The sequence below is a fragment of the Sciurus carolinensis genome, chromosome 6 (assembly GCF_902686445.1).
Source record: "Sciurus carolinensis chromosome 6, mSciCar1.2, whole genome shotgun sequence".
NCBI lineage: Eukaryota > Metazoa > Chordata > Mammalia > Rodentia > Sciuridae > Sciurus > Sciurus carolinensis.
In genome coordinates, this window is record NC_062218.1 from 37,552,823 (window position 1) to 37,580,349 (window position 27,527).

Consider the following 27,527-nt stretch of genomic DNA (forward strand, 5'->3'; position numbering starts at 1 on the left):
TATTTTCAAAGTCTAATTTTAATTCAGACTGAACAAACAAGCAGAAAAGTGAGAAAGCTAACTGTATTAGCAGACACAGATGTACCAAGTGTAAAACAGTGGGTTATTAACAGAACTATTTACATGCATATTTACAAGCAACCCTTTTATATACAAGTTTCAGTTAGTTGGAAAAAGATTTGACATTAAGTAAAAATACTACTTAAATAGGGCTGAGGTGGTACATAGAAGTATTAGAAAAGTGATCCTCAAGGTATATTGATTACAAAGCAGATGAAAACTTGAATGACAAATATTTAGTAAAATTCTCTAGTTAAAAAAAAAAAAAAAGGTCAATGCAAGTCATGCTACAAAGTAAAAGTGAGAAAGCCATATAAATAAAAGCAGAATAATGTTCTAGGTCTTCGGGCAATGAAGTTAGTGAGGTGAAACAAAAGAACAATTCTTGAATTAGAATAAATTCTCAATGAAGGGTGAGTCTTGGTTGTTTAGTAGGGGAGTACTAAGATTTTTTTGTGTTGTTTTTTTCCCATTAATGACATTTTTAAAGCCCTTGGTATCAAATAGCATCTACATATGTAAATCAGTTGTTGATATATTCCAAGACTTTAAAGATTTCATGATTGTGATTAGTATGAGACATAAATGTCAAACTGAAATAAAATCTATAATAGTCATACCTAAAAAAAGAATGCTACATTTCTGCAGTAATATGTATTTCTAGACTAAGACTTTTCCCCCTCAAGAACTTAAGATATAAGTATCTAACCAGCTAGCAAAATTTACTTTCAACATTTCATTTCAAAATCAATTTTATTGCAGCCAAAACAGTGGAATTAACTGTACATAATAAACTATTTTATATATATACACATTTTAAGTTATAGGGAATAAAGTTTATTTTGGCAGATAGTGTTAAACAAAATTAAAGTTGCATACATTAGTAACATAACTCAACATCCTTAATTTGGTATAAGTGTGACATTTTCTTGCTTTCCTGTGTTCTGCTAAATCACCATACCTAAACTGTTTTATAAAACTGATATGCTGAAATTTAACTTTACTGTTTTCGCTTACGCTCTGATTCCAAACAAAACTTTTCATAAGCTTCTTCAATCTCTGGGTCCATTTCATCATCAATATCATCCAAATATCTGTAAAAGCCAAAGATGATTCAGAAGTTTAACGTTTCAATTTAGAAAGATGTAAAACCACAAAAAGAATTAGTGACATTTTCTTAGCTTGAATTATAATAAAACAAGTCTAACTTCAGAATTGCATAAAAGTGGCAGTCCCCAGAAAACCAAATGCTTATTTTGACAAGTAAACTTTTATACAATTCTGAGTTCCTTGTGTTGAAGACTTATATTTTTATACATTTATTGATCTAAAGTTAAAAATCAAGGCTTGACATATAAACTTGGGGTTCAAGACTGATATATCAATTTACACCTTATGGATAAACAAGTACACTTTAACTAGAACATAACTTCAGATATGCCATTTACCTTTGGTGGTGCTTTATTATTTCATGCCTACTTAACATCAGGAAATACTGTCCTTCCTATTGTTACATCTACTTAACATCAAAAAAGTGTTATTCCTGTTATGGTTTCTGCTAGGTTCTTCCTAAAATGACTAGTTAGTCACGCTCCCATTTACCTGGAATTAGACTTCCATAATAGAAAGTTACTTTTTAGATCATCTATTGCAGAATTTTTCCCCTCAATTCTTAGGAAGTTTAAAATTATAGAAAGCAAGGTTTTCCTTGCTGAAGTATGAGAGGGACATAAAGTGCTAACTAAAAACTTAATATACTCGTTCTTACTGAATTTCTATAGTCATCTTAAAAAGATAAATACTACCATCATTTTCATTTTAAATATTTGAGGAGATTTTTAAAAAGACACCCTGGGAAGTTTAGTAAATATAAAATTCTGATTGTGTATTTGGCAGGGATAGAATTTGATTCAAGATCTTTTACCTTTCTACATTTTTGCCCACTACATGATGCTATCTACACTGCCCTCCCATTCTAACCCCCAACAATCCCTCTATCTACAAGTGCAACCAAAGTATTTTGCCAATGCTATCACTGGTGATGAGTCATCATCTTTCAGATTCTTCCCCATTTCCATTATAAGGCTGTGTGCTGAAACAACCATGAGCACATTAGGGCAAAAGAGTATAATGTTTACTGAACAAAACTTTAGAGAATAATCTGAAGTTCAATGCCAAAAGTGGCTTTTACTGTCTAGTGGTATACTAAACAGGACTGAACCTTCCTAGTCCTGCCTGGGTACTTAAATCCTTGTAGTTTTCTGTTAAACAAGTATAAAAACATAGCAACATTGTATTTCCAGATCTTAAACTGACTATAATTAACATCACTAAAATGAAGGCAGTTCACTTTAAAAAACAAAACAAACCAAGAACCCACGAGATGAGAAATAAGAAAAATTAAAGTCAGACGTAATTTATCCCCTCTACCCACCACCTCTCACTTAGGAAGAAAAGAACCTAAATAGCTTGTTGAAATATACAATAACTATTAACTGAGCTGGGAAAGTGGCAGGTGAAGAAACAGATATGAGAATAGGACTATAACTTACATCTTGTCAGCCCAAACATTTCTATATAGTAACCTGTTTTCTTCACTTTTCATCTATCCTTTAGTAACTAAGATTTGAGCCTTTTACTATTGCCAAAGGCTGTCAGGTATTTTAAATTCTCATTTAATTCTCAAAACAACTTGAGGAAGGTACTACTTATTCCTATCTTATAGAGAAACAGGCAAAGAATCTGCCCAGATCTTCTTACTAAAGTATTAAAGTTCTTAAAATCTAGGTATAATAGAAACTGTTTAAAAAATTATACTTAAGCATACCACCATTTAAGTTTTTCCTTCTTGACTTTAAATTTCCAGAATCAGTCTATGAAATTTCCAAATGATTTCTGAACATTTTTGGCATATAAGCACTTCTATGTATTGTACTGTAACAGCATCAAATCAAGATGCTACTCTTTCACGATCGCCTTTTTTCTAGTCTAATCTCCATCTAAAAATTTGCTACAGAAACTTCACAAAGAAAATCATATTAATGAGAACTTACGGATCACCACCCCCTGATAAATCTGTTCCGTTTTCTTCATAATCTGGAAAAAAGTCCTCTCTTTCAAGTAATTCTTGATATTTCTCTTGGTAATCTGTAAGACAACAGGAAAAAACTAAATGCTGAAAAAAGAAATCATGAAATGACCAGCTGCTTTTAAAAATCCTATTTAACATTATGACTGACATTTAAATAGAATATGTAAAATAGCTTTCATAAAACTTATATTCCAATTGGTTTGCTGTTATGGTTTGGATATAGGATATCCCTACAAGCTCTTGTTAATGAAGAAAAACGCAGAGGTAAATTGATAAGCTTACTAAAACTGTAACCTAATCAGTTCATCAGAATTTGAATGGACTGATTGAGTGGTAACTATGGTAGGTGGCATGTGCCTGGAGGATGAGGATCACTGGGCACATGTTCCGGAAGGGTACATCTTCCTTGTAGCCCTTTCTTTGCTTCTTGACCCTGCCATGAGTTGAACAGCTTTCCTCTACTGGGTCCTTCCCCCATGATGTGTTGCCTCACCATGGGCCTAGAGCAATGGAATTGGCCAACCATGAACTGAGACCTCTAAAACCATAAGCCTCAAATAAGACTTTTCCTTCTTTAAGTTCTTGTCGGGTATTTTGATCACAGTGACGAAAAAGCTAACTAAATACTTGTTTTCCACCACAGTAGGTTCATAAATCTTAAAATAATTATATACATTTGGAAATCAAATTTGGAAATATACCAGAGTACATTTCATAGTCAAGTCTCTACCCTGCTTTCCATCAGACAAAATACTGGCTATATGGTTGTTTTGGAAGAACACTTTCTTCCATACTCCTATTCTTCCTTCCCTTCAAGGAAAATTTCAAACATTCCTAGCTTCCAGCTCCCTCATTGCTCCTCCAGCGGTAAAGTAAGCTCTCTGGCTATCAGGTAATGGCAAATGGTTTAATCCAAACAGGCTAACCTACCGAAGGTTCTGAGTATAGAATCTTTTTTTCTTCCTTCCCTTACTGACCAGAAAAGGAAGCTATCTGATCTAGGTTTCAGCTCTGCCAACTTTCACTAAGTTGAGTCTTCTAAGGGGATAGAGGTGACAGCTCTCCACTGGCTAGCTGTTGTAGGAAGGCAGTTAGTACCTTTATAGATTAATATGAATCTGTTGAGTCCTTACCACTGAATAATAAAATGGATTAGTGTATATTATGATTACCTTAAAATTAGTTTCTTATGAACAGAAGTCACCTCAAATTTTGAGAGGGCATAATAATTACATTAGACTGGGTAAAGTCCATGTTTCTCCAAGCCTGTCAGTCTCTATAAAACTAATTCAGTTTTAAAGGTTGATAGTATTTTGACTTCAAATGTGGCAACTTAAAGACATTTTTAATCATAAAACCTTTCTGTTACAGTGCTTGAGGTTATTAGATGAGATGTTCTTTTAAATATTATGGATACAAAAAAAAAAAAAAAAAAAAAAAAATCAAGCCACCAACTGACTAATGAAAAAGAACTGAAAGACATCCATAAGCTACTACAGCTGCTGCAGCAGAGAAGCTGACAGATGGTACTGATCTCAGTGCCCAAGAGGCTTGGAAAGATTTTCAAAACCAAGGTCTTAGGTCCATGTTAAAAGGAAGATGAATCCATGCTCACAATCAATCATCTGACCCTGTACAAACCTGAGACCTTCCAAGGGCTAATAGCTTAAACAAAAGATGGGAAGAGGAAAAATAACTCAGTGGCAAAGAGATAGCATGGAAGTTTGAATGTCAGCCTGGGTTTGGAATGGGGTCAGGGCACTTGAGAAATTGCTTCCCCAGAGAGTTTGTAACAATGAGCCTATACTACCAAATTTATACTACCCATATAAAGAACTCTGACAAAAAAGCTAACCTGTTCCAAGTCAGTAATATCTCTGTGGCTCCTGACAGAAGTGAATCTAAAACCATTTTGAATAAAGGTTCCTAAAATCCAAGCCACGAGAGATTTTTCATAAAGAAAAACAAAAGACAGTTAAAATACTGAAGCACTCATACAGAGCCATAATATATAATATTATGTATTAGTATAGATACTATATACCTATTGTCTATTATATATTATCATATAATATATAAAACTTAAGTTTAGGGAAAAAAATGTGGAGAGGACAAAAAATGGTAAACTTAGTAAACTATTAACAAAAATTATATCTGAGTAAAGAGTAGATGGATATTCTTTGTATTTTTTTTTTTTGCTACTGTTCTGTTAAGTTTGAAATCATTTCCAAAAGAAAGTTTTAAGACAATTAAGGATGAACTTTCAATAAAAATATCATGACATAGGCTATAATCTTGTGTGAAAATCAAATAGCACAGTAAGACTAAAAAGAAAAGTATGAAAACAAAACCAAGCTTACACAGAATGAGAAAGAATTTGAAACTCAGTCAAGATAATTTGGAAAAAATGTAAAACAAAATTTAGTTTGACAAAATCTAAATTTCCATCAATGAAGTAGTCAATGGAAATAGGACAAACAGATTAGACAAAGATGAAGAACAGAGAATCAATGTGAATCTAGGTAACTGAAGATTAAGAAAGATTTGTATTACCAGACATGGCAGACTTAGAGCAAAATAAGAATTAAAGGTGTGGTATTGGTGTAGAAACAGCATGAACAAACGAGGTACAAAGTGTACAACAGAGGGACTTATAACTAAGAAGGATGATGACTAAATACCTGTTGCTGAGATAAAACTACAGTAATATTTAATTCCTACTATATCCCATACATAAAAATTAGCTAGGCAGGTTAAAACATATGAAAAGCAGGGTTGGGGAGATAGCTCAGTTGGTAGAGTGCTTGCCTTACAAAAAAAGAAAAGCAACAAGGCAAGATTTTTTAAAGAAAAAGAATTTAAGAGTAAGTAACAATAGAAAGTACAAGCAAGACATATATAAACAAAATAGAAAACCAAACACTGGAAGAAGATAACAAACCCTCAGCCAAGATCATCTTTTTCTAGACTACATAAGGAATTACAAATCAATAAGAAAAAAAAACACAAACACTGGCAAAAAAGTACAAATAGTAAATTTCCAAAAGCAGAAATTCAAAAAGTCAATAGGAAAATAAATTTAATATGACTAGTCAGGAAAATAAAACGACAAGATAGAATTTCATACAATCTGACTGGCAAAAATTAAAGTCTGATAACAAATGTTGCCAAGGATAAGGGGCAGGACATTTCATAGGTGCTGGTAGGACTAGTAAGTGGCATAATCACTTTGGAAAGCAATTTAGCAAGTAACTTAATTCTACTTCCTCACCCTAAATAGGCAATCCTTTGTAATAGAGGCACATAACAATGCCTGTTATTCAGAGCAAACAAACAGAAAAATCCCAACTATAAGCTGCTTATAGTTTGTACCAAATAAAAATTCTCTTGCTTACCCTACAGTTCCATCTATCACAGCTGAAATCATCTTTCTATAAATGACCCTTTTCTAGAAGGGGAAGTATACAAAGATTTAGATTTTAATTAACTCTGAATCAGTGAGTATTAATGAAATCTGTAATTCTTAATATCTATAATATTAACCCACATAAGCTGCTGACTATGTAGTGAACTAGAACCATCTTTCCCTTCTACCCTAACCTCTTGAAAGTTTAAGAGTATGAAAACAAAACATTAAAAGGAAAAATGAAATAAAAATGACTGCATTTAATTGAGGGATTCTTCTAATTCTTAATTATTAGAGTAACAAACACTATACAGTCAAATTTCCATTTGAAATGGCAAGTGGTCTTTATAAAGACTATACTATATAAGACAAATCTTTACCCCAATATTTGAGAGTGCTGTGAAGTCATCAAAAAACTATAATTTTGTACTGGTGAGGAGGAGTGGTTTTCTGTAATTTAATGGTTTAAAAAAAAAAAAAAAAGTGGGGGTGGGGAATATGATAGAGAACATACCTGGATCAGCTGCAGTGAAAGGAACACCATCAGATGTATAAAATGTTGGTTCATTCTAGGATGAATCAAAGTGATTAAAAAATATATAATCATTTTCAGAATTTTTAAAAGTATATTAGTGCAGCATAGCTGTTACTATCTGCCACTTAGTAATGCAAGAATAAGCAAAAAACCTTTCACTTTTCAGCAGCTATTCCATTTCACCAGGAAAGTCTATGACTTTTAGATTTTTATTCCATTATCTCATGCCCTTGTAGTTCTAACCCTGCAGTCTAGTGTCTGTCATATTCCTGGTGAATATTCTGTTATGCATTGTGATTTAGTGTCAGTTCATTTTTAGGTGTGGTTTCCGCCCCCACCCCCAACCCTACACAGCTTTAAGAATTTCTAAGACCAAGGTTGTGGGTGTACTTCTCCATAGCTGCTTTATGTTTAATCATATTAGAAGCTTAGCCCTGTAGCTTCATTTTATTTTACTTTGCTACAACATGTAGAATCTGAGATGCAGGACTATGGCTGATTTTTCTAGAAAAACTCTTGGCATCTCTATGTTTGCTCAAGTCTAAGCCTTCACTGGAAGAACTCCTCTTGATTTACCTTGTCTGTTGATTCCTATGTGAATTCTATGCCAGTGAAAAGTGTTATTAGGGACTGAATTATTAGAATAGCTTTACATAACTTCCAAAACTGAATTCAAGCAGTAAGCAAAACTTAAAATATAAACATTGACATACCATAAAGTAGTTAGGATCATTTTCGGGTGTTGCTTCTCTGTACGTTGAAGTTGCATGAACTCTACCCCAATTACTTGACCGGAGTTCTACAAGCTTTAAGAGCATCTGTTTTACATCTCTGCAGACAAAAGTTGAAAATGAATTCATGTATCCTGTTAAGTGCTATTGGGGTCTAACATATAGACTCATAAAACTTTATATCCCAAATTTAACATGTACACCCAATGCTTTAATTTTTTAGATATTTCCAAAAATGATAAATTTTTAATTTTTTTTTTTTAAAAAACAGAACCTTGAAATCTGTCCCACCTAACTATGACTATATGAGTCTTAAAGCCAACAATTGCCCTTTAAACATTTAGTCTCTTACTATTCTTGTGGTAGTTCTTTATGCAAATAAAGTATTTTTGACAAGACTCATCTCACCACAGGAAAATCGTAATTTTTTTTTAAACATAAGTGGATGAAAGTGACTAGTGAGAAGCCACATGTAAAATATACCTTTGAAGAAAATGTGTGTAGATCAGTCTAAGATTTCTATTATTCTGATGAAGTATAGCAGATTAAAAAGAAAAGGCAAGAAATTGAAATCTACTGGCTTCTTTTCCTACCTGCTGCAGTTTGCATCTAGGACAACATTTTCAATTCTCTGAATAATTTCTTCCATATCGGTCTTTCCTTTTTCCTTCCAGGCATCTTCCAAAACTGACCCTGTCAACTAAAGAAGCAGGAGTCAGCGAACTAAGGAATTCGATAGTGTAGACAGAATTTTTGTTTCATTTCAATGATTATATTCCCTATATTACCAAAGAGAGGTTATTACATTTTAATGAGCATGTCACTTTTTAAAATGTACAAATACAGAAGCTTTGATTTAAAAATTCCATCAAGAAAATAAATTGATATAAATAGGCAATTCACAGAAACTAATAAACAAGTGGCTAATAAACATGAAGGAATGCTTAAATCACTACTGATCAGGAATATGCAAAGTAAAATGAGGGTTTGTTTTTATTCATCTATGACAAAACCCAAAACTTATTTTATCTATCATTGTCAGATGTGGAGAAAGAGGTGTTACTCATTTACTATTGGAAGTACTTCCCAATTTAGTCATTTGAAAAGAAACTTTGGTGTTACTTGTAAATATGAAGTACACATGCACAGTGACCCACCAAGTCCATGTTAAGGGATTTAACCTACAGAAATATCTACACATACAAAGACATAATTAAAGATATCTAGCAGTGTTACAATGGCTAAACTGTAAATAACCCAATATTAATAAACAATGTTTATGAATATAATGGAATACTAGGAAGTTACTTAACACAGAATAAATCTGTATGTCACAGAAAGACCTAAGATCTTTTCATTAGGTGGGAAAAAAAAAGTCAGAAGAATAAGATCTTTATTAGAGCACACAATCAAACATGGGAAGAGAAGGAAAGGGACTTTACAGATGGGAATGGGGGTAAAGAACATTTATTTTTCACTTCTAAATCATGATTCTTATATATACAATAAATATGTGGTATGGTTCTTCCAACATATTGAAGACTAAAGTAAAATATCAAAGTTCAGTTTTAAAAAACAATCTTGAATTCATTTGTGCACTACACATTCCTTTCTCTACATTATAAATGAGCAAACCAGTTAAATTTTTAAAGAGTACCTTCAGTAATTTTACTGCACAAATTAAGTTGTCATCCACAGGATTAGAGAAGAGGGCATTCAGCAATTCCCGCAGACCAACCTGAAGGATATCTGCTCTTGTAACCTGTCCATTTGTTCCCTTGATCTTTCAGGACAAAAAGAAAATTAAAAACAACAATGCCCAAATATAATAGAGATATAAGTGGTCTAACAATTAGATGGTGGCAAAGTAAATCTCTTAAATACAATAATCAGAGTAACACACTCTAGTTATCTCCACGGATTTCATTATAATTACTCTACATGTAAATACGACCTCTATTATATAAAACTGAAAACTATAGGTAAATTTTAATCCTATTTATCATATACAACATGAACAAGAAAATTTGATGTTACCGATTCATAGAGTATGCTTTAATTTAAGCTACCCCTTATCAATCACAAAACATTTTATTCTACTTCTTCATTATGTTTTATCATACTGTTTTGCATTAGTGGTATACATATCCATCTCATCTGCTCTAAGAATTTTAGGTGCAGGAACCATGCCATATCTTTATACTCTCACCACATCATTACTTCCACACAGGAAATGCTCAAAAGTGTTCTTAAAAATCACCCTTAACAGGCTGGGATTAGGGCTCAGTGGTAGAGAGTGCTTGCCTATCATGTGTGAGCCACTGGGTTTGATCCTCAGCACCACATGTAAATAAATGAATAAAATAAAGGTCTATAACATTTACAAAAATATTTTAAAAATGACTCTTAGGGAATATTTTAAACAGGTGCTCTTATTTCGGCTCATAAAAAAATCAGACTGAAAAAGAGTAAGGTATGAAATTTTTTTAAAACTTAAATCCTCCTCTGGTTTAAAAAAAAAGGATAATAAATTAGGGACTGGACAGAGACTTTTAGGTATCCTGATGGAGATGAACATTTGATAGATTCATCTGTCTACTAATGTTTACAATATTATGGTATTTGTATTAAACTCTTAAAATTTTTAAGAAGCTCTAAACTGGCCGGGTGCAATAGAGCAATCCTGTAATCCCAGCAGCTCGGAGGCTGAGTCAGGATCACAAGTTCAAAGCTAGTCTCAGCAAAAGCAAAGCACTAAGCAACTCAGTGAGACCCTGTCTTTTTTTTTTTTTTTTTTTTTTTTAATTGTAAACAAATGGGATACATGTTGTTTCTCTGTTTGTACATGGCGTAAAGGCATACCATTTGTGTAATCATAAATTTACAAAGGGTAATGTTGTTTGATTCATTCTGTTATTTTTTCCCTTCCCAGAGACCTTGTCTTTAAAAATACAAAATAGGGCTAGGGATGTGGCTCAGTGGTCAAGTGCCCCTGGGTTCAATCCCTGAAAACCCATCCCACAAAAAACACTCTTACACATGTTTTTAGGATTCGATTAAAAAATAAATTACACAGTAAGAATTCAGCATTTATCTACTAACAAGCATATAATCGAGCATATCACCTCAATTTAGAAACATGTTCAATTATAGGCTTTGTACAAATACAATTTTTCTTTTGGTATTGCAGATTGAACCCAGAACACTCTACCAATGAGGCACATCCCCAGTCCTTTATTTTTGAGGTAGGGTCTTGCTAAATTGCTTAGGGCCCTGCCAAGTTTGCTGAGGCTAGCCTCAAACTTGCTATCCTCCTGCCTCAGCCTCCCAAGTTGCTGGGATTATAGGCATGTGCTACCACACCTGGCTACAAATGCATTTTTATGTGGAAGATGAATATAAAAACAGGAAAACAAACTATTCTTGGGGCTGAGGATTGAGGAGATATTGATCAAAGGGTACAAAATGTCAGTTAAACAGGAAAAGTTCAAGAGATCTGTTATACATCATAACTATAATTAACAATACATCATATACTTAAAAACTGCTAAGTAGATTTGAAGTGTTCTTACTGTAAGACAGATACCTGATATAATTCACATGTTAAATAGCTTGATTTAGTCAGTATCCAGTATATGTACACCAAAAAAGTTATATACCATAAATATTTAATCTTTACTTAAAAATAAATAAGAAAATTTAAAAAATGAACTACTCTGGGTGAATCAGGGTGAAAAGTATAAACTCTATTCTTCACTCAGTTTTGTGTTCAGGGCTGGGGATGTGGCTCAGTAGTAGTGTCTGCCCAGTATGCACAGGCCCTGGGTTCAATCCCAAGCACCACATACACACACAAAAAAGGATCAAAGCTTTGCGCTCTGCTGAGTAAGTTGCTCTGAGCTGTGGTCTAAAGTCAACATACTAAATGTATTAATATTTACAATGCAAGGACTCACAAGTATGACTCTCTCAAAAGTCCAAGCACACATGTAAACAACTATCGCTTCCTAAAAACACATAAGGACTTAAAAGCTCAGTAATTATTTTCCAACATCCTGCCCATAAGAAACAAAAGTTACAGCATAGGCATTATGACATTACCACTGAGTAGGTACTGAAATGTTTTCTTTCCCATTTCCCCCTTTTATTTCACTTTTGATGTTGTAGAAGTACAATATGAACAAAAAATTCTTGACATCAATTTACATTTTCAGGTCTATTGTTAGCACTTAACGAAAGAAAAAATATCTTCTCACCTCCAAGTTAAGATAAAGTTCTCCCAGAAAGAGTACAAATGCATGAAATCGTTTTCGAGTCACTTCATCTCCTTTTGCAGCTTGATCTTTAACTTCATATTCAGTCCGACATCTAACAGAGACATATCTTTAATAATCTCACATTATTTTGTCTTTTTAAGTGGTCAAACAAAATGACCACTGTTAGTTTGGTTGTTCACAACAACAGATGCAAGCACAATGACCCAATGCCCCAATTTTTTCTAAGCGTTCTCTTCTATTGTAAAGACATCTAGCTACATTATCTTTTCAGACTAAGCCTCCTAGTTTTAAGAAATTACAAATAAAACTATCTGATCAAATGTGTATTATGTTGTTTGTTTTGTGGGGGAATGGGGAAGAGTACTGGGAATTGAACCCAGGGGTATTTTACCATGAAGCTACATTCCCAGTCCTTTTTATTTACTTTTGAGACAGAGTCTAAGTTTTTGAGGTTGGCCTCGAATTTGCCATCACCCCGCCTCAGCCTCTGAGTTGCTAGGATTATAGGTGTATGCCACCACACCTGGCAGTTTGTAATGTGTTTAAGCAATATAGGTTCCATGAGGTTCAATGCATACTGGTGCCAAAAAGGGGGAGGGAAGCCTCATTTTGTTTTATGGGGCTTATTGTTAAGAAAGCACTGCTTTTATTCAAATTGTCTGTTTTCTACTTTTTTGAATATAAGAACTTTGAAGTGGATCTTTAAAAATACAGATGGCCTCTAAGCTAAAAATAAATGAATTTTTAATTCATTATTCTTTTACTTCTCATTATACACATAGAAGTATTCTAGGAAGAAAAATCTTAGTTGAAACCACCAAAACAAAACAAAAACAAAAACAAAAAACTTGGCCCATTTACCTCACACAGATAACAAAAAGTAATGCTTCTGGAGCTTTTCATCACAGTTCCTACGAGGCATCTAATTGGTCATGGTAAGCCTGTCACTGCCTCCCAAAGTGAATGATGACGCTAAGCTACTGATACTAAAATGGATTTTTGTAAGTTTACTACTGTTAAAGAGGTAAGTCATTTGTTTTATAAAATTGATTTTAACAGTTGTTCTTTTAAAGAAAAGGGAGAATGAATGGCTTCCATATAGCCAATTTATGTTTGTCGCAACTTTTTTTTTTTTTTTTTTAAACAAAGTCAAAGAAATCATGTCTTGCTCAGGCATATACCGTTGGTCAGTATGAACCTAGAATAGCTTATTTGCCTATGTGACCAATTCCAATGCTCACAACCTATTATTAATTGAGCAATATCTTCTGAGCCAAATATTTTAAAATATTAGCTACTCATACACACTAAATTCCTCATCAGAAAAGTTGGGAAGCTTATAGACAATGCTCTGGTTAATAATGAAAAACATTAATCAATGCTAACACAGCTATCCAAGCACCACGCTGGCTACTTTGTGTTAAACTTTGTAGGTACGAGTTTTGAAGAAACCACCTTTTTCTTTTGTAAAATGCTAAAACCATGAGATTATACATTAGGACATGCTGATGTATGTGCAAAAGCAAATTAAATCCCTGTCCTGGTACGAGGTCAATTATTAGGTGAAAGTCCCTAAGCTGTTTAAAGCTAAGTATTTGATTACCAAAGCAATGTGCTTTTATTTCAGAAAGGTAAAAATGGAAAAAGATCAAAGTTTTCCCCAATACCACAGTAACCAAGTAGTAACTGGTGGTGAAGTTACCTTCGCTCTGCCAAAGTATGTACAAAAGAATCATGCCCTGCTCTCCACTTGTATCATTAGCATTTCTATACAATGTCATCTTTGACAATATTATAGTACTATAGAAGTGCACAGAGTCAAAGAAAATCAGAATGATGGTTCTCAACCACAGCTATACAGAACCACTTAGTTAAAAAAAAACAAAAACAAAAACAAAGACAAAAAAACCCAAAACACCAGTTTTCACCTCAGTCTAATTATACCTGTACTTCCAGAGGAAAGGTGAGGGTCTCAGGCATTAAGTGTCTGGGTAACTGGAAGGTACAGCCAGGAGTGAAGAGCTCTGGGGAATATGATAAGGGAAGCTTTCTAGCATCCTATGTTCTAGAAGTACCTACTTTCTATCTGTCCAGAAGCTATAATTTGCATTTCTTTAGAAATATGGTTAGATTTTTTTTATAACTTTGTTATTTACTTTTTTCCTAACTGTACCCATACAGAACCATTCCAAATTTTCTATTAAAATACTGATCTTTTTCTTATTCCTAAGGTCTTTTAATATCAGAAAAATGAGCTTACTGTCATGTGTTTTAAGTTTTCCTACTTTTACTTCATATAAATTAATGCTTTACCCCCAAATGTAATAATTTATATGTAACTAAATTTGTTACTCTCCTGTTTTAGGACCTGTGGTTGTCTTGCTTGAAAGAGCTTTACCAATCCAAGATTTTTAATTATCATTGTTTCCCCTTATTATTTACTATTATACTTTTTGTTGTTTTGCTTTTTTTTTTTGTACCAGGGATTGAACTCAGGGGCCTTGACCACTGAGCCACATGCCCAGTCCTATTTTGTATTTCTTTTAGAGAGACGGGGTCTCCCTGAGTTGCTCAGTGCTTCGCTTTTGCTGAGACTGGCTTTGAACTTAAGCTTAATTATCTCTCAGATCTAGTTTTAGAATTTTTTGTTGTTGGTACTGGGGATCGAATCCAGGGCACTTTACCACTGCCTGCGTCTTTTATTTTCTGAGATAAGGTCTTGCTAAGCTGCTGAGACTAGCCTTGAAGCTGCGATCCTCCTGTCCTGGTCCCCCAAATGACAGGAATTACAGACGCGACCAACCCAGCTACTTTTAGAACTTTTATTCAGTCCCACTGTAGTTTAACCACACAGTTAGAAGGCTGTGTTTTGTTTTGTTTTGTTGGTGCCCTGTGCTAAGCTCATGTTTTACTGCTGAGCTACATACTCAGTCCCATTAAAGTATCTTTAAAGAAAGTATGGACAGAAGTATAATAAACTTGAAGACAACCTGTTACTAAAAACTACTCAAATGTTAATTTTACCTATATTAGTTTATGAATTCAATACCATCCCCCAAATATCTAATAAATAAATTCCCACAGGATTGTACAATCCGAATACTGATTCTAAAATTCACTAGTGGAAACATAGGAGATACCACAAAAAAAAGGAAAAATAACTATACCAGATATTTAAAATTGAAGAGGCGTTTTATAATTATGCGGTAACTAGAAGGAAGTGATAAATGGAATATAAGTCCTGATTTAAAACTCAAATTTAAGAATGTAGTGTGATGAAGGTGGCAATTCAAATAAACCATGAAAGAAATGAAATGTTCACTTTATTCTAATTTAAATAAAATCAGATCCTTTCTCAAAACTATGAAAGTACTCAAACATGTAAGTGATCATTTTTAAGATCTTGGAAAAAACAATTCCTTTCTGAATACAAAACCAACAGCAAAGATCATTACAGGGGAAAAAACTGATATACTGGAATATAAGTTTTCAATATCATGCAAATAAGAATGATCCACCCTATTTTCCCCTGCAATTTTATATAATGTATGATCTTTAGAAATGAGGATACATTTAATTCTAGTACATTTAAATGTAGTTTTCCTTTAATTTCATATTCACACTGACCTTTGAAGTAGCAACTGGCGAAAGTTGCCACTCTGTGGGCTTATTGTCAGATGATGGGACAGGTAATTACACAGGCGAGCTCCCATGTAAGAGAAATTTGGGATAGATGTAGCCTGAAAAAAATAAGTAAATAAAAAGATTTTGTGTGACACAGATACATTGCTATTAATGTAAACACTTAGCAATACTCTAAAGAAAAAACATTTTGGCTCACAAAAATAACCATATTGTACAGAGAAACATGGAAGTCTTCTGTTAGGCATAAGGTAATTAAATTTACTCTCCCTCTCAACCTTACACCAACAACAGGTAGAAAAACAAATGGTTTAGGTAAGTTCTCCCATAACCCATATTTACCTAGGTTACCAGAAAGCAATGAGACAACATCTCTTGGTGCTAATACACTTCTGCAGAAAATATGGATATGTATGCAAAAGAATGATAATCATGAATGAGAATAGCTGCAGAATTATTGACAAGTGGTGCTTCTCAGGGACAGAATAGGAGACTTTGTTGTATAGCAATATTGGACAAAAGTTCAAAGCATTCTTCTTTGTGACCCTGGACATAACTAAACCTTCTTGAATTGCAGTTTCATTCCTAAAGAGAAGTAATTAGTAGTAACTGGTGTGAGAAACTAACAGTTAAAGAACATGCCAAAAATGAATGGGGTTTATTAAGAGGAAATCAAAACACCTAAGCTACAAAAAAGTGAAAAACCACCAAATATCAAAGATTGTATGATGTAGCCAAAGCAGTACTCATTTAATTGCAGTTTAGAAAAATATAATAGAGTACATAGTTTACCCCTTAATGGTAGGTTTAAAAACACACACACCACACACATTAAGAGTTTGAGATCTGGTCAAGGTCAAAAGGTAATCAACCAGATCTCACAAATGGCCCGATGCTCCTCCAACCTCCTGCTGGATCTACTCACTAGGGGTGGAAACTTGCGACGAGACACTTACCCTCTCTTCTTAGATATGCATACAGTGGGGATAAGAGTAATAACATAACCACTGAGGATTAAATGGGTTAATTACACGTGAAGTGCTTAGCACTGCCTGGCATACAATAATTATAAAGCACTTTATCTTTTTATTTCTATTTCTTTGCTCGCATGTGATCCTGTACATATCATAAAGGAGAAAAATGATTTTTCCTGATATGTGCTTAACAAAAGACTTAAAAATTTAAACTTATACTTTTCCCATTTGTGTTTCCTTTAGTGTCTTAGAAGTTATCACATAATATGATTTAAAGACAAGTTGTTCTAGGCTATCATTGAACAGTTTCCTACTTCCTTACCTGCATTCCATTTACTCCTATAGACAACTGCTTTCAATTCTTTCAACTGAAAGGGTTTTAACTGCTATATTTCCATGCTATGTGGTCTTTTAGTTTGGAAGTTATTTCTTTCTAATTTCCCGCCATGGAAGATAAGCTCAAACTACCTCATTCTATTACCCACTCCCTTCACTTTGCTAACAGCATTATCATGATTTTAATTGTATTTCCATTTGCAGCTTAACCATGCATCACATTAGGATTTCCATTTTTGCATAATTTTTCCCTATATTCATTTTTCTGGGTTTTTATTTTTTACATTTCTCATTGATTTATCTATAAACTCACTAGGTTGTAAATTCATTCTCAATATCACTGAACACAGCAGCTATGCTCATCTTGCTACGGAAATCTTTCCTGTAGTCTTCCAACCTACTCAGTGAAGCCTGGCTGCTCTAGGCCTGATGTGCATGTGGCTATTGTTCAGTTCTTCTTCACCATCAACTGGATAATTCATTTAGCCTACCCATAGAATTCCCGATTCATGATTCTCATGTCTTCACCTTTGGCTTAATTTTTCTTTTGGTGGAACACCTCCTTTGTTAACTTCTAGAGAAGTGTTAGAGTGAAACTTCAAAATGGCTACTAGGTAGAAAAAGATCCAGGATGTCTAATTTTTTGAGACACTCAAACTTTTTAGCCTCATTCCAACCTTCTCCTAAGAGCCTTTTAGAGATTCTGCACAGTAAGCCACAGTGATTCTCAACTGGTTTGGAAATCAACATTAGATCTACCAAGTCAATTACCTACCACTCACCCATCCACTGGGCTTTTATCTACTTTCTTCTTCTCTATCCTTTTAGGGTCTCTGTTAAAAATTCCAGTTATTTTAGTGGTGTTTGAGGAGGAATCAAAGTTGAATGCCTATGTTTAATATACCATCTTTGATAATAGGTCATCTTTTGTTAGTTGTGATGAGTAGATTTCCATAAGTTACCTCATTAAAACGTAAAAACTGTTGAAAAACATCTGCATCAGGTCAATATACCACCGAACACAAAATGTTAAAAACCTCAAATAATACTAAGTACTATTTAAAGATTTGGTTTTGAGATGATCACACAAATAGCTGAAGCCTGTCAGGTGGTAGACCCCTCTATTCAGGCCTGAGGAACCATAATTGTGCAGTCTACTGAACAGATGAAACTCAACAAGGAAATAAGAAAACCAAAAAGTATTTTTATTTTTTTTTTAATTTTTATTGTAAACAAATGGGATACATCTTGTTTCTTCATTTTGTTTTCTTATCTCATAATTCTTTTAAATCCATTTAGAAGAAGAATGAATCAGATTTCCTGAATTTCAGACACTTCTTAAAAGTTAACAGTTGGCTACTGAGTAATCTTAGGGTCCAGTAACAGTCTGTAACTTGGAAAAGTAGCCAAAAAGCATTATGTAGGATATATAATCATCAGCTTGCTATTATGACCACACTTCCAAACATTCCAAAATTTAGTTGCTCTTTTGGCAATAACTTAAAAGAACACTAAAATTTATATTTCTTTTCAAGCCCTACTATTTAGAGTCAGTCTCGCACTGATCTTAGACACTGTTGTCTTAAAAATAGAAAAATGTTAAAACTCAAGAGAAGACCATTTTCAGTCTGGCTTTTTGTAAGAGACTTATGAGGCGAGAACATTTTCCCATAACATTTCCCGGCTTCTCCAATAATGCAATATAATTTGACGCTTAGGAAAAAATAGGTCTTTTTACATTGAGTTTTAGATCCTACAAAACAGAGTGGGAGAGGGGAAGGTGACACTTACGTTGTCTTCCTCCTAAGTGCCCAAATCTCTTTCTACATACTACTTATATGTATAGACCCTTTGCTACAGCTATGAATGTTGCCTGTACAGAGCTGTGGCTACCCAGGTGAGTCAGCAATCCAGTCTTGGATCTCTAACTATAGGAATTTTATACAAGATAGACTTCAAAATTCCCAAGAACCATTAAGAATTTGCAAGTGTGGAGGCAGTTGAACTCAAACCTAGTATTCCTCAAGAGTAGCCAGTATCCTTGGGCCTGAAGGAAGGTTGCCCTATGCCATCAGCCAACCTACCTGTTGGTAGATGAGTTCCACAAGTTCTTGCAAAGCATCATCTGTTGTAACCCAGCCATTCAGGGTCTCTGCAAACTGTTCGATTTCAGTTTCAAAACTGCCAGGCTGCTCTGTAAGATGATTCAAAAAATCCTGAACATATTCTGATAGAGTGGGATAATCCTCACAACCATCCTCGTAGGATTCCTACAGACCAAAATTAAAAAACACAAAAACCAACACTTTAATCCATGTAACTTAAAACAAGTATGCAGTGACTTTTAGTTGGGTTATCACTAGCATGAATTTTTTTTTTTTTTTTTAGTTTCATAAGTATCCCTCCTCTGATAATTCTTAAGAATAAAACAAATTTTAGGTCCACTGGGCTATCCTTCTTTGCTTAACTTAAGTATTTTAACAATAGAAGTGCTCTATTTAGCTGGACAGGAAACTGTCTTCCTATTTTGGTAGATTTACGAGATAGCTATAAAGTTTAAACCAATTTCACTACGATAACAATATAAAAGTGAAGTCTATGTACCAAAGAAATAAAATTTAGGACTTGCTTGAAAAATGAGAGGAAAAGAGTGAACCAGGGATACAAAAACAAGAATGACCACATGTAATTTACTATTAAAGCCATGGAGATTCATTATATTATTTTTATAAGTAAATTTTTTTTTTTTTTTTTACAGATTGCATTTTGATTCATTGTACACAAATGGAGTATAATTTTTCGCTTCTATGGTTGTACATGATGTAGATTCACACCATTTGTGTAATCATACATGTACATAGGGTAAAGTTGTCAGTCTCGTTCCACTCTCTATCCATATTCTTGTAGATGTTTGACAGTATCTATATTGAAAAGAAAAAACCAGTAAGGTTTATCACCTATCTGTTAATTCCCAAACACAGGGAAATGCACATAGCTAGAGTAGTATGAAGTTTCATCATGTTGTAAATGGAAGGAAACTTTTTGGCTCGTACAGCTAGGTTTCTAACCAATTTTGATAGTAGCAATAGTTTCCAGCTAAAATTTCCACTACTGGGAATACCACTTTGGTAGTTGCCAACCTCATAATTAATGGCAGTGGGGCTGATCAGGCGAGTTTTGTAAAAGGTATCAGGCTAAAACCTTCCTACTCTCAATGTCCAAATATCATCCAAAGCATTTTAAAGTTTACTCAACAGATACGGTCAAATAATAACAATATTCCTTGATGAAACTCTTGTCCAGAGACTCAAATTAGAAACTATCTGAAAAGAGACCCAAAATATAGTACTTTTATCAAGAGGTTAAGTGTAAAGTTAGTGCATACATTTAAAAAAAAAAAAAAAAAAAAAAAAAAAAAAAAAAAACACACATGGTCAAAAATGCCGAGAAAAGCTCTATGTTGGAGAGAGAGACAAACAGCATTTCAATATTTTAATGGTTTTAAAAAAGGACTTTAAGTAGGGGATTTGCATGCAGTAACTGAATTAACACTAGAAAATTGAGATAAGCATTACTCCTACACAGAATAAACAGGTGTCAGTTAAGTCCCTTTTGTTATTCATTCAAAATTGTGTGAGTTGAGCACCTACTAAGTGCCAAGGACTATTTTAGTGTCTGGGAATATGGCCATGACTTAATGTCTCCCATGAATAAAGCATACAAATCCCTTCTCTCATATTCTATGACAGAAGACACATTCAGAAGCTAAAAAATATGGCTGGGCATTTAAACTGAGGGGGAAAAAAAATCCTGTCACACCGAGTATCAGGAAAGATCCTATGAAGTGGTCACAGGAAGCATATGGGCACCAAAGAGGTAGTATTTGGCCTGATACCTTTGAGAAATAAAGAGAATAGCTAAAATCAAGCCTGTACCTTTATCTTCTATACCACACTCAAAAACAATGTCTTAAAACCCAACTTTGACATTATGTGGAAGGATGTTTATTGTTAAGAAACCCATCTAACAATCTATGAACAGAAGTTGGTTAACTACTTGTATATTCATATAATGAACCATTATACAGCCATTTAAGAAAATATATATTTAAATGTATCCACACAGGAATATTTTCAACATAGTATGTGAAAAAGAAAGTACCCAACCTTTCTTCAATATATATATACACACACATATATATATATTTTTAATTTGTATAGGCAGAAAGTTCTGGGGTGGGGGGAAACAATACTTACCTCTGGAGTGGAGAAATGTTCCCATTATAAATACTGACACTTCATATTTTAAAGTTGTGAAAGCAGTTAAGCACTTATTAACTAACATTCTTTATTGTAATGATGTACATGTGTGGACTTTATAATTAAAAACTTAAGTTTTCCATATACAGTTGGTAGTTTTACGGACTTGTAGTATCTTATAATTATTCATGATAAAAGAGAAAGCAAGTCTACAAGTCCCAGCTAAAGCTACTAATTTTCTGTTACTATCAAATGACACTGAGGTTAAAATGCAGTTTAGAAAGTGATTTCCAGTCTTCTTTTAAAAAGTCAACAAAACTCTTAAGAAAATTTGAAGTCCAGTAAGTAAAAGTGGAGTTGCTCTGAATACAGCAGAACAGAGGGCTGACTCCAAAGCCTGCCACTGTAAGCAAAAAAAAGGAGACACATTATTCTGAACAGACAGGCATTCCAACATGTTCAAAGCCTGCATTAGTTCTCTAGCACCAGATTTTTCCAAGCACACACTTCTTCAGTCTTCAATGTGGAGCTAAATGGTTTTTAAGCTCAGGAATATTTTTGAGCTCTGTTTTTCTTAGAATTCTATGGAACAAACCAGGAGATCAACTGGAAAATGCACCTTTCATGGTATGTACTTGGTATGCATTGTCAAGAGAAGAGACCCTAATCCAAGGCACTGAGATGGTGAATTAGTCAAGACTACTTAGGTTAGCTGGATTGAACTAGAGCAAGAGTGTGAAAGAGAGACGAGTCAATATACCATCAAATTTTTGGTTGCAGTTAGTTAGAAAGATCTGCAAAAGATGAACTGTTTCATACTTGAGTTTGAACATGAGATCCTCATGAAGTCAAACAAATGTAAACAAGTCTGGAGTTCTGAGGAAGAATTAGATTTCAGGGTTATTAGCACTTAAAAAGGTGATGGTCAGACTCTCGGGTCATGTAGGATTAATAAGAATAAAATAGGAAAAAATGACAGAACCTCTGAGACTGCTATTTGAGGGAAAAGTTGGGAGGAAGAGCCACAGAAGTCAAAGGAGAAGGTAAGTGAGGAATGGTGATGCTCATAACATTTACTACTAAATAAAATAGTTTGAAATCTGCAAGAGAATAATACTTGCAATATCTTGGAAGTGAAAAGTAATACATATACACACACACACACAAATCAGAAAATAGTATCTTAAATACTCAGTTCTTATAACATTATAAAAGGAACTTTTGAAAGACTAATAATAAACGTAACTGACACCTAGCACAGGACCTGGCACATTAGGACTTTTAAACTGAATAGATCATGTATATTGTGTTCATGGGTCCTATTGTATTCAAGATCTAAGATGAGGATTAAAATGACAACTGACCAAAAAAAAATAAATAAATAAATAAATAAATAAATTAGAAAATGTCTCTACTAAAAGGTAGAGGTAAAAGCAGAGTGACTCTTAAAAAAAAAAAAAAAAAAAAAAAAAAAAAAAAAAAAAAAAAAAAAAAAAAAAAAAGAGGGAAATAAATGCTTTACGAAATAATTTATGAATTCCTACGGGGAATTTTTGGTACTGCTAAGTAAACCATGATTAAATATTCAAGGCATACTGGTTTGTCTGAAAAGCAACAACCAGGAATAGATGGATACAGCAACTCAATGTAATAGAAACTAGGAAATTCTAGCAGGAGGATTAGAAGGACTAAAGAAAACAGTTTGGGACAAAAGTTTAAAAAGCACAGCAAAAATACCATAAAGTCTTAGAAAAAGAATGTATTCTTAACAGAGACTTAGTTCAGGAATACCAGACAACACATTTTCATGAATACAACAAAAGCCAACTCAAGAAATTTCTGGAAACTAAAGGAGACCACTAGAAAAGAGTCTCTGAAGACTGGAATTATTTGTTTTCTGGTGTATAGCCAGTGTTTGACTCATAACAAGTATTCAACTACTTGAATGAGTGAATGAATGTAGCTCACTACATTTGAATTACAGATACTGTAAGGAAAAGTTTCCCTCACAAGTTCTTATCCTAAGAGTCAGGAAAAACAAGGATTCTGCTGTGACAAAAATGAATTGAGAAATACTCTTAGCCTTGACCAAAGGTAATCATTAAGGTAAATCTGTAAGGCTAGAGAATATACCAGAGCAAGGGAGCAAGCCCAAATGCCTACGGAATCTGGGTGAGAAATGAATGAAGAAAGCCAGAAAGAAAATTATGCCTCTATTCTGGTACAGCCAATTTTTGCTCTATCAGAATGCTAGTCCTCTTTAGCCAGATCTTACAATTTCAAAAGAAATCAGAAAACTCAAATTTGCAACATCTAATTTAAGTGTGGAAAAACTAATTAAAACAACCTTCAAAAAAATATTTCTTAAATCACACACCAAGGGCCATAGACGATACACCTGTAAGCTAACAGACTTCGAGTTCACAACTTGCTCTGGTAAACTGGGCACAGAAGGAGCTTATCTTCTAAGACAACAGCGAAGAATGCCTACAAGATGACAGTGACTCAAGATAAGTGGACTAACATGACATAATACACTGTTCCATAGCCCAGGAATCATTTGTGAAAAAAATCCTCCCCTCCCATATCATAAAATAGTCCAAGTCAATAAGAAGGAAAACAAACGGGGAACTGTTTAGAGTGGCTACTAGAAGGCAAATATCCTTAAGGGTTTATTCAACTATTCACAACTCCCCCATCCTTCTTTTACTCTCTGAGCTAAATACAACTTTCTGGCAAGAACCTAAGCTGTTCTCATTTCTACTTTACTAGACAGATGGTCCTTTTCACCCCAAATCAACCACTCTTCCCATCAGGTCTATAATTTTCCCTTTCTAAAATTTCAAAGTTTTTTCTATATAGTATAAGATAAAGTTTCTATGAAGTACAGCTCCTCCCATCAAATATGAGTCAAAAGAAAAAAGGTTACAAAAAAGATGTGCCATCATTAGTTGTAAGAAAAACACACTAAAATCACAACCAGATACTACATACCCATCAGAATGGCTTACCAGAAAATGCCAAGTGCTGACCAGAAGTGGAGCAACTAGAAATCATGCTGTTCATTATACAGTGAAATGATCTCTTTGGAAAACCATTTCAGTCTCTACTAAAGTTGGTGATCCCAAGTCCCAGCAGTTCTACTCCTTGGTATATACCAAGGAGAAATAAAGGCATATATCCACCAGGATATGGACAGTAATAGCAATCCTATTCATAATAGCTCCAAAGTGGAAGCTACTCAATGTTCATAATAGACAAATGGAACCTTCATATGGTCATGCAACAATTCTATGAGGATCACTTCAAATTATGTTAAAATGTGAAATTATGTTATAATTCTTGTGTAGAGAGCAAGAATATATCCTGTACACCTTCATTTATATAAACTTTGAAAACAGACAAAACTATTTTAAGTCAAAATAATAAACCATTTTGGATGTTGCTAATGTTAATAATGAACTAGTTAATAAAGGTTGTGAAGCCTTGAGATGATCCTTATGTCCCTTATATTTCAATAAAACTAAGAAAGGTCTTATGCTGAAGTATTAGCAATCATTTTTTTCCATAACTCCCTCTCCCACTTTTCTACAATCCATCCTATGCATTTACTCATCTGGGCTTACCTAGCACACCAAACTCCTTTCTATATATCCCAACTGTGCTTTGTACTGCTAAGAAAAATATGACTTATTTTAAGAATTGTTATATTGTTGACAATATGAAACGGAGTTTAAAAGTTCTCCATACCTATGTAAACACTTTATCCACACCCCTTATAACATCTCTACCTATAAGTAACTAACACTAGAAATACTATTTTAACATATTGACTAACAGCCATCAGAAATAAAAACCCAGATAAATATTTCTCAACATTCAAAAAATTACCTCATAATTAGTGTACAGTAAAACCAGTTTAATTTACCCTAAAGCTACCAATGAATATTCACCTATCTTGCTAAAAATCAAACTAAAAATCAGCCTTGCTTGGCCAGTACCTACAGGTTGTCCATAAAGTTTGGAAATAAGTTTTAGTTTTCAAATTGAAGATGTCCTTAATATGATGTTCATTAGTTTATGGATACTCCATAGATGCTAAGACAGCAATCAGACAAGAATTCCTACTCTCAAGCTTACACCAATGCCTTGAATGTAACTACAAAACATTCCTGAATCAGCTGTTCCCTCATGAACGACTCATGAGTTCAATTAATTTAAAATAAAATGTTTTTATGTGGAGTTTAGAAAGCACCAGCATGCTCTTTTTAATGAATAATCACATTATTCCAGTAGTATTAACACAGTTGTAAGAAAAGGGTGTACTCACTGTATAATTAGAAGAATAACCTGATGGGTAAAATTCAGGGGCGTTTGCAGACAGTTTAGACATTAACACAGGAGCCACAACCACCTGGGGTTTAGCCATTGCTGACTCGGAGTTCTGTGGTGGGATTTTATCCTGTGGACTAGGTGGAGCTCTCAGGGGCCTCGTTTGTTCTGAAAAAGAAAAAGGAAAAAAAAAAAAAAAAAGGGGAAAAAAAAAAAAAAAAAGCGGTGTGAGAAGCGTTCTTTCCTTTGTATAACAACTTGGTACCGAAAACACCATCAGAGAAAGCACCGGACTTTAAGAGTTTAACAGAAAATTGAAGATTATCACCAAGATACGTACAGAAAGCCTGCAAAAAGGAACAATAGACTTGCTTTAGCTCATTTATAAACATACCTGCCTCCCAAATGAAAGCTTGAGAGTTTTGGTTTTTTTAACCCTCCCTCTTTTTCAAGGAGTTGGTTAAAAATGAGGATGGTTGCTTACCCCAGCCCCGACGGGGCTGGGGACCGGGAGGCGATTTTTACTTCCTCCCGGGACGCCAGAACTCGGAGACCGCGCACCCGGCCCCTCCCCCCAGCCAGGGCGCACAAAGGATTCCAGCAGCCACCTTCCAAACCCAGTTCCGGGCCCGTTCCTACCCCGTAACCAGCGGGGCCCTTCGGAAATGCTTTCGGGGAACCGGGGGACGGAGGACCTGGCGCGCCGGGCCTCGGCACACACGGGGAGCCGTGGGAAAGCGCTGGCCCAGGAAGTCGGGGGTCCCTAGAGCTGCTCCGTACCTGGGAGCGCCCCGGGCCGGGGAGGCCGCTGGGAGCCTGCGGGGGCCTCGCTCTGGGCCCCTGGCGGCGGGGCCGTCCTGGGCTGGCGCAGCGGCGGCGGCTGCAGGAAGCCCGGGGCTTTGGGCTGCGGCGGCGGCTGATGCCGCGTCCGCTCCGCAGGCCCCGCTCCGTCCGGGAACCCGCCGCCCTCAGGCCCGCCCCCTCCGCGGCCCAGGCCCCGGCTCCGGCCCCGACCAGCACCTGGAGCCCGATCGAAACCGTCCGACATGCTCCTCCTCCTCCTCCTCCGGGGGCAGCTGCGCTCCGGATAGGACGCGGAGGGAGGCGCCGCGGGCCGGCTCTCGCCGCTGCGCCTCACTCAGGCCTCATGGAAGAGCTGGGCGGCGGGCCCGGTTCCTCCGCGCTTCGGGCGGAGCGGACCGCAGGCTGATCCCCGGCGGAACCCGCCGCTCCACACCACCCGCCCCCCTCGGCTGCCCTCAGCTCTACGATTCTTCCCCAAAACCCAGCACCCCGCCCCCGGCGCGGCGGAGGCCAAGACGGGTCACAGCGGCCCCCCGCGGCCCGGAGGCCCCGGGCGCACCCGCCCGCCGCGGCTCCTCCTGTGGGCGGATGGCGGGCATCCGCGGCCCAGCAGGCCGCCGGGCGGGCGGTGTATCGACCACGGGCTGCCGTGCCCGCGACCCGGCTCGGGCTCGGGCTCGGGCTCGGGCTCGGGCGTCGGCTCCCGGGGCCAGGCTGGGGGAAAGTGGGGAACGCTTACCCAGGCGGGCCGGCAGCTCGATGATTCTCAGGAGAGAAGTGCGAGACTGACGGTTGATGCCAGGAAAATAAAAATACGGGGGGAGGGGGCGTGGACCCGGCGGCAGGGTTCGCGGATGCGCACCTCGGTGGGCGCGCAGGTGTGCTCGATGGCCCGAGCCAGCCAAGCCCGAGGACGGGTGGGGAAGGGGGCTCTGGAAGAAGCTCTGCCACCTGCTCGGGTAGCTGCTGGGGAAGGGAGCAAAAACAGAATCGAAACATGCCCTCCCCCTTGGATTCACAGTAGGTATTTATCACAGTGTCACACCTACTGTGACCAGGCTTCAATCTCTTCCCTTTCCC

The 27,527-nt window shown here is 35.8% G+C and overlaps 1 protein-coding gene across 3 annotated transcripts; it reads right to left on the reverse strand.

The window, feature by feature from the left end:
* Nucleotides 1-27,338, reverse strand: Paip1 (poly(A) binding protein interacting protein 1). 3 transcript variants are annotated; one of them, XM_047556146.1, is made up of 11 exons: nucleotides 27,187-27,338; nucleotides 25,642-25,811; nucleotides 19,137-19,322; nucleotides 15,728-15,840; nucleotides 12,080-12,191; nucleotides 9,481-9,606; nucleotides 8,417-8,523; nucleotides 7,806-7,923; nucleotides 7,072-7,126; nucleotides 3,114-3,207; nucleotides 1-1,154 (listed from the first exon to the last, which is right to left on the reverse strand). In XM_047556146.1, exons 2-11 carry the CDS (start codon nucleotides 25,738-25,740, stop codon nucleotides 1,061-1,063), a joined length of 1,104 nt encoding a protein of 367 aa, XP_047412102.1. In that variant the 5' UTR covers nucleotides 25,741-25,811; nucleotides 27,187-27,338; the 3' UTR covers nucleotides 1-1,060. The 3 variants fall into 3 exon arrangements, with proteins under 3 accessions (XP_047412102.1, XP_047412100.1, XP_047412101.1); XM_047556144.1 differs by lacking the exon at nucleotides 27,187-27,338 and adding an exon at nucleotides 26,424-26,931; XM_047556145.1 differs by lacking the exon at nucleotides 27,187-27,338 and adding an exon at nucleotides 26,664-26,928.
* Between the last annotated feature and the right edge of the window lie 189 nt (nucleotides 27,339-27,527).